Genomic DNA, 10738 nt, shown 5'->3' on the forward strand with positions numbered 1-10738 from the left:
CTCCGACCTGACATCAGCCTATCAGAGGCAGAACTGGGCACCATGCATTGTCCCCATCACACCAATAAGAAGCTCTTTCCTTCATCACATACATTTAACACGTGACTTTTCCTTCTTTGCGAAGTGTTGGTGAAAATAAAATTGTGAATAAAAAAAAAAGAATGCATCACTCGCACACGTTAGAAAAATACAGTGTCCAGCTCCACACATTCTCATTTCATTATTTTGCAATATTTTTCTCATCGTTTCAAATCAAATACGAGATTTAATATCACTCAACCTTAAATTTTATTTATAGCAATCCTTCCGGATTAACAGTAGCGAATCTAATTTCGTTAATAAAACTACATAGTTCTCATAATCATAATATAATGTTTCGTAGTAAACTATAAATATGATGAAATAAATTAAACTTTGTCTAATGCACATATTACAGGAACGCCAGGCTCCGTAGCCTCCATTTTCTTCTAGCTTTCAACTTATCAAAGTGCCAAACAAAGAAAAGGGCTTTCTCCTCGAAAATAAAATACACATATATTTCTACAAATTAAATAAATTGATGACAAGACGCAAATGAATTGAATGTTCCTGTACCTAGAAGTATATCTAATGATGATAAAGTTACAAAAATCAAGCTCCATTTCATTGGAGGGCGGAGAGAAGATGGCGAGCTGAAACAGCAAGCACATTTCTCCAAAATAGTTCATCATTCCACGATGAAAATGAATCAATAGTCTGTTTGCCACTGATGAACAGAATATAACCATGCATGTCTATGATTCACGTACAAGCCTCACAGAGAGAATCAACATTTTTTGTTAAAACCACATATAAGTTATAAAAAAATCCCTTTCACCTTGCAAAGAAAAAAAAAGAAGACTGAATACACAACGCGGAAAAATAGATGATAACGTTTATGTTGCTTAGCTACGATGAAGGTGTTACTCTTGCTTGGCTTGGTGGTTGGTTTCGTGGTTCAAGTCCCCTCTTAGCGATGGGGTGGAGACGTCCCCCCTTGCGGAAAATGCACTAAGTACTGAGCTACCCCTAGAGATGCGCCGAAAAGAACTGTACGGATTGTAGCCACCCTGTGACGTCACGAAGAAGAAGAGATAGGAAGAAAAAACAGAAGAAAAGAAATTAGTATAAATACTGGAAAATAATCACACCCAAATCCTCAGAAACTCGGACATACACTTTGACTCCTAAATTACATTCCTCATCAAACTTCATGCGTCTATAAAATGTCATTTCTCGTAAAACTTTAGTTTCAAGAAACTTTCTATGATTTAATTTTAGGGGCAAGGAACAATTTAAACACTGGATTCTATTGTCAAAACTTCGTGCACAAAAGGGTTTCGCAGAGATGAACCAAGTCTTGAACTCTGAATGCAAACTTGGTGTTACAGGATGATGGAAGGTATCTTATTACTTTAAAATCTGATCATGCAAAATCAACCAAGGCAAGATACTTCAACTCATGAACTCTCACCCAAAATATTCTCTTTTCTTCTTTTTGAGTGAAACTGAACATAAAATCGTCTTATTCCGTTTGTAGAACTTACATTGTAAAGCATGCAAGAACTTTATTTACTACCATAACCATAAGAAACAAAATCATGATCACACCATACTCGTCCAAACTCGTTTCCTTGGTTGTTTTTTTTACACATCCCAAGAAAAAAAATCATTATAAAATTATGGAGAAATGATAGAAAAAGAGAGGATGATTATGATGATCACATACCGTTGCATAAAGCTTTTGCCATAAAAGAACTCAGGCAATTTTTTTTTTGCCAGAGTTTTTTAATGTGTTATTTTCAATGGCATAATTTTGCTTGCCAGAGTTTTTGTTTATTTGCCAGAGTTTTGTTTCTGGCAAAAGATTTATGCAACGGAGCTCTTGTTTACCACGTTCCTGCTTCCTTTCTCATTCATTTACTACTGTACAGACACTTCATTTCAAATTTATAAGGAACACAAATTCTGCGAGCACTGCGCTTTGCAAGTAAAAAGCTGCTAAATATAGGCATTAATGTGTCTCACTACGATATTGTATTTCTATCTATAAAACATAATAATATTAAAGGATTGGAAGTATAAATTGTTACTGTGTATATAGACCTATATTGTTTGTAGTGGCTAAAAGCTGTGCATTAGACAGAAGCATTGCATTCGAAATCTCAGGTAAAGAATACAATATTATTGTTTTCTATTTTAAGTGAAAATCTATGGTTAGCTAGGTCTTTCGATAGTGAAGTATAAATAGTATTGAACAAAGAGAATAGTATAATGGAGAAAGGGTCATACTAGTGAAGAATTATTTTTCAGATGTCTTTGTCTTCATCGGCGCCCTAAAATCCTAGCCGACATCTTAACCCACCTTCAATTGAGACCTTAGCGCACGTGACGTCATTTAAAAATACACGTTTGTTCTAGTATATACACAGAGGAAAATAAAGAAAAGTTTTCATTTTTTAAGTTCCCGTTTGAGTGAATTGCAGAAAGAAACGGTTCATTGAAATTAATGGAGGGACAGGACCCCTTCATTCCAATGGCGCATCGGCAAACGTCACGTGGTATTAAAGTAAGGCGCCATTATTATTCAGGGCACATGATTGCAAATCTTATGCGAGCACGCGCAGCATCACACAAGGGCCACTCTGCCTACCATTGAAGCTCTAAGATTTGGAGTAAGATGATGATCCAGCCATTCGTGTGCTACTCGCCGAGCTTCGTACAACCTTTGAACCCTTTGGAGTGGCAGATGATGGTGATGAGGTACGTATGATGAAGATGGTTGATCAAGTTTGGATTGTGATTTGAAAGAAAAGTCGGATTTTTTTTTCAAATCAAATGCGCAAACATGCACAGGTTTCGAAGAGATGAGAATCATTTAATGCATTCAAATGGTAGAGGTGTTGTCAGAATTCGTGTGCAGGTAAGTGGTATATGAAAAGGAACGAGAAAAGAAAGAGAAAAAAGGTACACATGTCAAAAAAAATGAAACTAGAGATGATGCAACAAGGGCTGACTATAGATCTCTGAGCTCATCCCGATGAGGTCTGCATATCTCTGCGATAGCACTCGTTACGTGCTTTTATGATCTTTTCAAAATATATCTGACAAGCAGGCCACATCAGTGCAGTAAGAGTGGTAATGTATTCCAGATAAAGCTTCCATTAGCATCATTTTTTTCGTTTCATGATAAACATTTGTGTAACATGGCAATCAGAGATATGCAGACGAACTTTGACCCAGACTTTCAGGTAGGGCAGAGGCTCAGGTGATCACTTGATGTATCCCATGTTTACCATGTGGAACCTAGAGTTGAGCTACAACGATAGGCCTCTATTTCTTTACGATCTTTGATGATTTCTGCATGGGGAGAAATATACATGAATATGTAGTGGCATTAGATGCGAAGCGATAGTGGAGCTAACTAGGTTATTCATTGGTGAGGCATGAACTAATTTATGAGCTGGAAATATATAGATTATATTGTGGACAGAAAAGTGCCGGAGTATAATAGTGAAACGTTTAAATATGATCTGGCGTGAAATGCTAAGTAGTTACACACAAAATTACAGTCACATAATTGTGCTGATTTCGCAGAATGAGTGAGGTTCGATAAAACAATTATAAAGGTAACTAATAGGTGAATGCTGGAGATCGTGTATCTTACGCACTTAGTGTGATATCGGACCACTAAGAAGATGAAGAATTTGATTGTGAAGAACTAATTAAATCACTTTTCAATGTGCGTAAGTAAATGAGCTGCCTGAAGTGGCAGGGGTCAAACCTGGAATGAAACGAAATGGTGGAAAAATGGGATGGATTTCAAGATGGGAAAGTTGAACCCAACTGCAGACGGTACGGCTACATGATTTGAAGAGAAACAATACATTTCGCTTATTTCACATTTAACTTTGTTTATATTTACGATTATAAATTACCAGTTCACGTGCAGAGAACTGAAATAAAATCACACCACGTTACAACATGATTCAATATGGTGGTAAGTTTACTGTTATTGATTGGGGTGAGGTAGTGGTTTTACTTTGGATTAGGGGAATTAACCTTATATTAGGGGAAGGTTAATCCAACCGATTTTTTTTTAAGTCATCACCAAACCTTGAAATCAAACTAGTTATTTATCAATGAACAATATCAGACAAAGAATGAATAGACTGCAAAGACTTTGGAGAGACAGATATTGTTAGTTGGGTTTTGATTTGGGAAAAGCTCCTTCCTAATATGTTAAATAAAAAAAATCTAAAATGTGTTTGAAGATTCGAAATTTAAAACAAGTCGTTGCCTATGAGTTATTTGAATTCAAAATATTAACTTTCACATCAGACAATTGCCAAAAATAAATTTGAAACAATATCCACGTCATTCTTGAATACCCACTACAAGAATAATGGGGGGGGGGGGTATAATCATTAAAGTATAGTTTATCACAGAAGATTAGAGAGAAAAATAAGAAGGGAATTTAAAAAGGAAAAGATTGAGGAAAAATGATTAAAATCGACGTAAACCAACACATTAAAGATATAATAAAATGAAATATGGTGAATGATATCGGCAGTACGCACTTCTTGTCTGTTGTTGCTTTATAGGCTATGGAGGCGCTCCAAATTGAAAATAACCAATAAGAATCATGGGCAACAGATTTCCGCTAAAAATGTGTTTCATTTTCTTCCACTAATAGTGATGGATTACTTTTCCCAGTATTAGGAGAGTTACGACCACGAACAAAGAATTTTCGTTTTGTTGGTTTGTAAACGAAACAGCAACCAAAAAATAATAGGAAAGACATAGTAGGTCACAAGGCAAAGCCGGTTTTAGGGCATCCCCAAGACCCCAACTGCAATGAAAGTTTTTGAAGTTGGTGGAGATTTTGGTTCTCTGTTTCATATGTTTTTTTTAATAGAAGGGGTGGATGGTGACTTAAAAGGGATGCTCTTGCCCCTTCATTGCCATTTGACTCGATCAAAGAAACAAGAACTGCACTCTTAACCGCCAGAATGATAGCGGTTTAGAATTTCTATTCACTAAGCTTCAGCCAAAGCAACGTCATTCAACGAGAAATGCGCAAGTACCGTGAGAAAATGGCTGGATTTGGTGGTGTTAATGGGAGAACGATGGGGCCGACAGAGAAAAATCTTCATCGTCGGTATCAGAATCTGCATTGCGGCCCAGAAACTCATCCAAATCTGAAAAATCTGAATCAAGCAATACCGAGGAAACACGGGACGATGTGGTGACTTGGCTGCGTTGCTTGGCTCTGAGCTTGTTGACCTGTGTTTCTGCAAGCTCTACACGTTCCTCGTAGTCCTCCAAGTCGCGCTGTGCGTTGCGGTACTTGGCCAGGTTCTGGTTAACATTCTCCTCCTGCAGGGTGGAGATTAAAAAAAGGAGCAAGACGGTCGTTAGTTCAGTTTCATTACTTTGGTGTTATTGCACTTTGACAGCTATGTGTTTCAATTAAATATGCACCGTCATAATCGAGTTCTATTTGGCTTCTACAAAAACCTGACACATTTATTCATAGTTTTATCGATTCAACGGTCAATGTAACTAAAATACCTAAACGTTAACTTTTCGATCTTGCAATATGGATATCACAGCATTAACAACACATTAAAATGATAGAAAACCAACAAATCTCTAAGTTACGGATCGCCTTTTTTATTGTGCAAAACCAACACTAACAGTTTTTTTAGTCATAAATTGATAGATGTGGAGTGACTTACAGATTCCTCTAGTTGCCTCTTGAGCGTCTTGCATTTGACTGTGAGTTTGTCACATTGCTCCTGGATGCGTTCTGTGATTTTGCGGTCTTCCTCAGACTGGAAGATCACTTCCTTGACGCGACGCTCCTGGCGGCGGACAGCCTTCTCGGCATCGGAGCGGCGGCGAGCTTCACTTTCCAACTCTCCCTCAAGGTCACGGAGCTGCAAATACAATGGGTACAAACACACGTTTGATTCCAACCCAATATTAAGTTCTACAGATATCGTTACTGTGGTGCAGGTACTGTTGATGATTTGTGTTACCGGAACTATTACCGCGCGAAGTGCAATACATTTGAACTTAACACATGAGACTGCTTTAAACCCCAAACCTCTGATATGATTAATTTGGTATCCTTCAGAAAAAAGTTCATATAGTATAAAGGGGACCTATACACTGGTGATAATAGGAATTCACGATACCGACCATGGACATTAGTCAAGGGAATACTTTGAAATCGACCTGGATACAAAAGAGTAAAAACTCACCCTGGCCTCGAGTTTCTCAATGGTGCGCCTTCCTCCTTTGAGTGCAGCAGCCTCGGCCTCGTCAAGACGGACCTGCATATCCTTAAGGTTTATTTCCAGAGATTTCCTGAACTTCTCGATTTGGACGGAGTGTTCTTGTTCGGTGCGGAGCTCATCAGCGAGGCGGGTGGCCTGAAGTGGGTGAGAAAAACAGATATTTAACCTATTGATTGGAAAGTGATGTCAGCAAGATCACTGAATTATTTTCACTTAATAATTTTTATAGAAAGAATATAACCTAATATGTTTTATATTGCAGTCATAAGCTTTAACTTGAAATCAACTTTGCAAAAGCTTAATTTGGAGGGAGCGAGATTAGAATCTGTCGCAATGAAAATGATGTACTCAGTGTCATCATTATTATCTAAAGGACTGTGTGGATTTGTTTATGGGCTACTAAGGATGAAATAGAAAATTTGCTAAAACAAGAAGAGATGATTACTCACATCAGCAATTGCCTTCTTGGCGTTGTCGTCGTTGTTGCGTGCTTCATTGATGGCGTCCTCGAGTTCGGAAGTCAGGGTCTGGAGTTCAGCCTCAGCCTTGCGGCGTTGGTTGCTCAGGACGTGGTTCTGGGCAGATGTATCGGCGAGGCGGTCATTGGCATCAGAAAGGTCAGCTTCGCAGAGCTTGCGGGTGCGTTCAGATGTCTCAAGGGTGGTGCGGACTTCGTCAAGTTCCTGGATGCAGATCTGGCAGCGGCGTTCAGTGATCTGGAGCTGGTCACGCATATCCTCACGGGCGCGGCTCTCTTCATCGACTTGGACTTGAAGTTCCTAGAATGGATCAACACAATTGTCACGTGGTAAGTTCAATTATTTTCATTCTGTTGAAATATTCCCTTTATAATATGAATTAGGATTATCACGGTGTTCAAAAGGCTCGTTGTGAATGTTATGTCATAGTAGCTTTTAATTATAACTCAGATTTTCGTAAAAAATGTATTTCATTGACCTCAAAGAGAAAAAGATGCGAATCGGTTTTGCTTATTGTATTTGCGGCAAGACACATAACAGTATCATCGATTTTGTTCTTGTCTCATATCTTTGACATACTTTGATTTGGATCTGGAGCTTCTTGATGGTCTTGATGGCTTCGGCACTGTTCCTGTTGGCATGGTCGAGCTGGATTTCCAAGTCATTGACCTCACCCTCCAGCTTCTTCTTTAGCCTCTGTGCATCAGTTTTGGCTTTGAGTTCAGCCTCCAAGCTAGCCTGCATGGATTCCATGGAACGTTCGTGGTTCTTGCTGTAAAGTGGGTAGAAGAGGATAAACGTTCACATGTAAGATGATAACTTCAGATGTGATATTGCCGGAGTACATTGATATTCTAGTAAAATACTAGGTCGGAATGAAGGGGTTCCCTTAACTGCATTATTTATGAATTGATTTCTATTAATAATTACATTCATACATGTCAGAATAATCGTTTCATTTCTAAAGGTCAAAGACAACCATTTCTCATATATCTATTCCTTCCTCCCCCTTTCCTTTATGATTCTGACGCATCATGACTGCCTGGCCACCTCATTTACGGTGAGTAGATCTTACCCGGGTGATCTCGAATTCTTCATCCTTCTCAACGATGCGGCGTTCGCACTCCTGCTTGACCTGTGTGATCTCAAGCTGAGCACGGATGACCTTGGCTTCCTCGGCTTCGAGGTGAGCCTCGGCCTCCTCCAATGCGACGCGGAGCTCATCCTTTTCGAGTTCGAGACGCTTGACGAGTTTCTGGAGCTCGTGGACGTTCTTGCCACCCTCTCCAAGCTGGTCGGTAAGGTCCTGGATCTCATCTGAACGTACCGAGAAAAAATGAAATAGAACCAAAGATTGCGTTTATATGGAACTGATTTTGTACAAACGAGATATCTTTATACTAGAAAGATGAGAACAGAATAATAAAACAACTTTAAATATGACTTTAATAATGAATGAAAAAAGTTCATATCATTGAAAAGGGAGGGGGTATTACGTTCAGATATCTGTAGTATTAGATATTAAAAATCATTTTGAAGTCAATTTCGGGAGATAGTCCTCTTAGGAGAAAAAAAGTTACTATAAGAAGCTTTTTGTAGAGTGACACTGACCTTGGAGACTTTTGTTGTCACGGCGGACGTTGGAGATAACCTCAAGGCTTTCCTCGTATTGGTTCTTGACTTTGAAGAGCTCGGTGCTGTATGTACGGGCCTCACGCTGGGACATGTCAAGTTCGACAGCGAGGGACTCGCACTTTTCCTTCCAGACTGCAAGGTCCTTGTCGAAGTTGCGTTGTTTCTTCTCGAGTTGAGCGCAGAGCTGGTTGGCCTACGGAAGGACGAAGGCAAGAAAAGCGGACCGAAAATGGTGAATGACAGCCAACAATTGAACATAAATTATATTCAACTTTGGGATGAACCGCTGTGTTTATTTAATTTGATCTCAATGTTTTGAATAATTTTTTTTTTTATTTGATTAGTTAATAAAAAATACATTTCATTGTGGTTTGGGCAAAAAGCACTCACCCTCTCAAGGTCAAGCTGTAGGTCTTCGACCTCACCAGTCAAGCGGGCCTTGGTCTTCTCAAGACTGCCGTTCTTGGAGAGGGCGGTGGAGAGTTCTTCCTCAACCTGGGCAAGACGGATCATCAGTTTCCTCCTGCAGAACAAGATATCAACAAGATATACAAGGTTTAGGATAACAGTCTGAAGATTAAGAGTCTTACGGTAGATTATATTCAACTGGAAAACGCCAAGTTATAATCTTGATGATTTCACTGCCTGCCTCCCAAGTGTTGGAGTCTACATCATGCATTAAATATACTCGCGTTAGTAAATAATGTTTAATCCCCATTTACCTCTAGGCAAGACATAGGGCCTATATACAACAAACTTATAGTGGCTCTAACATTTTCTCTGTAATAGAATTTAGCATTTTCCTTGTTTATCTCCAATCATTACATTTCGCTTAGTAAATAAGAATATCCGATGGACTTAGAAAATGGATGCTATCTCACTTGGCCTCTTCGAGCTCCTCGGCACGCTGGACGGCCTCACCGTCGAATTTAGCACGGAGTTGGTTGAGTTCACCGTTAACCTTGGTAAGCTGGCGCTGGACTTCGGCACGGGCCTCAGTTTCTTCCTCATACTGGTCACGGAGTTGATCATTGTCAGCCTGGAGTTGTCTGAGCTGAGAGGCAAGGGAGTTCTTGGCCTGCAAAATAATGTCAAATTACGATCGGTATCAAAATATTTCTTTAATTATCATTGACTCTAAAACTTTCTGATTGTGATTGTGATTATGATTCTGGTCGCAAGTCATATAATCTCTGTTAGAATTACTTTGCTACTGTTCTTATTCCATGAAAATCATTTATTTGGTAAATATGATATCATGTCTCGTTCACTTATGTTCAAATCACCGTAAAGGCGAAAGCAAATTACAAATCCACTATTTGAGTGATCTACTCTAGTTCTTAATCCTTACCCTGGTCTCCTCGTCGGAGCTCCTCTTGTATTCCTCAAGCTGCATAGCAAGGGATGCACGAGTCTTGTTGAGTTGAGACAGTTGGTTCTCAAGGTCTTCAAGCTGGCGGGCCAGGTCGGAGTTCTCGCCACCCAGGCGAGATTTGGAGTTCTGGAGGTCATTGATGGCGCGGTCACGCTCGGCCAGAGCTGCGTTGGCCTCACTGAGCTGGGCCTCAAGCTGGTGGCAGCTCTTCTCTGCGCTGAGCTGCAGAATGAAATGAAGAAGCAGAAACCCTTACTTCTCGATCCAAGTCCCAATATGCCAACGAGTTGTATTCAGCTTTAATATCTTCGAATATAATGAAACTCAGACTTCTTCGTAATCATATAACTATGAACAGAAGAGATATTATCTAGATTTTCAAGAGAAATGTTATTAAATGATTGATATTGGGGATGTCTAATGCTCTACTTACCTTAGCCTGGTGATGTAGTCAACGTTGCTGCTAACATCCTCAAGCTCTACTCTCAACTGCTGGCGTTCCTTCTCGATCCTATTTAAAATGCATGGAGAATAACGATATTGTAAGAGGTTATGTTATCCAAAGGTGAATATCAATGATATCCAGAGGAAAAGATTTAAGATCAATATGGAATGTCTACTGTTAAATATTTTGGTTTTGCTTCACCGTTTTGAATTAATATTGAATTCTAGATTTTTCCATATATACTTAACAATGTCGATTTTTTTTTCTTTTCATGATGTCATTGATGTGCCGAACATTAAGAGATAAAAGCACATCGTCTTCACGTCAGATAATTTCTTTGATATATAATACCTTGGTTATATTAAAGTATTAAAGCTCACTTTGATTTGCTCCTGTTCACGCTTCAAGGTTCTCTGTGAGTTCGGCGACGTGGCATCAGTGTGCTTCTTGCGGAGCTGTGAGGCGACGGACTCGTGCTGGA

At 39.3% G+C, this 10738-nt stretch overlaps 1 protein-coding gene across 3 annotated transcripts; it reads right to left on the reverse strand.

Annotated features, from left to right (window-relative positions):
• Window positions 1-233: 233 nt before the first annotated feature.
• LOC121422719 (putative uncharacterized protein MYH16) lies at window positions 234-10285 on the reverse strand. 3 transcript variants are annotated; one of them, XM_041617893.1, is made up of 13 exons: window positions 10246-10284; window positions 9789-10034; window positions 9319-9515; window positions 8828-8960; window positions 8414-8630; window positions 7879-8119; window positions 7382-7574; window positions 6773-7102; window positions 6288-6458; window positions 5760-5960; window positions 5245-5397; window positions 3315-3378; window positions 1005-1088 (listed from the first exon to the last, which is right to left on the reverse strand). In XM_041617893.1, exons 2-12 carry the CDS (start codon window positions 9831-9833, stop codon window positions 3352-3354), a joined length of 1908 nt encoding a protein of 635 aa, XP_041473827.1. In that variant the 5' UTR covers window positions 9834-10034; window positions 10246-10284; the 3' UTR covers window positions 1005-1088; window positions 3315-3351. The 3 variants fall into 3 exon arrangements, with proteins under 3 accessions (XP_041473825.1, XP_041473827.1, XP_041473826.1); XM_041617891.1 differs by lacking the exon at window positions 3315-3378 and having other exon boundaries at window positions 234-1088; XM_041617892.1 differs by lacking the exons at window positions 1005-1088; window positions 3315-3378 and adding an exon at window positions 2666-2753 and having other exon boundaries at window positions 10246-10285.
• Between the last annotated feature and the right edge of the window lie 453 nt (window positions 10286-10738).

Source organism: Lytechinus variegatus, chromosome 10, assembly GCF_018143015.1.
Source record: "Lytechinus variegatus isolate NC3 chromosome 10, Lvar_3.0, whole genome shotgun sequence".
Taxonomy (NCBI): Eukaryota; Metazoa; Echinodermata; class Echinoidea; order Temnopleuroida; family Toxopneustidae; genus Lytechinus; species Lytechinus variegatus.

Excerpts from the sequence above, each read along its gene's own strand:
- LOC121422719 (XM_041617891.1), bottom strand. The coding sequence starts at position 9,833 with ATGCAGCTTGAGGAATACAAGAGGAGCTCCGACGAGGAGACCAGG. Across the intron at positions 8,631-8,827 it reads TACAGCTTGACCTTGAGAGG|GCCAACCAGCTCTGCGCTCA; the intron begins GTGAGTGCTTTT and ends GTCCTTCCGTAG. Across the intron at positions 7,575-7,878 it reads GAAGAATTCGAGATCACCCG|CAAGAACCACGAACGTTCCA; the intron begins GGTAAGATCTAC and ends CCCACTTTACAG.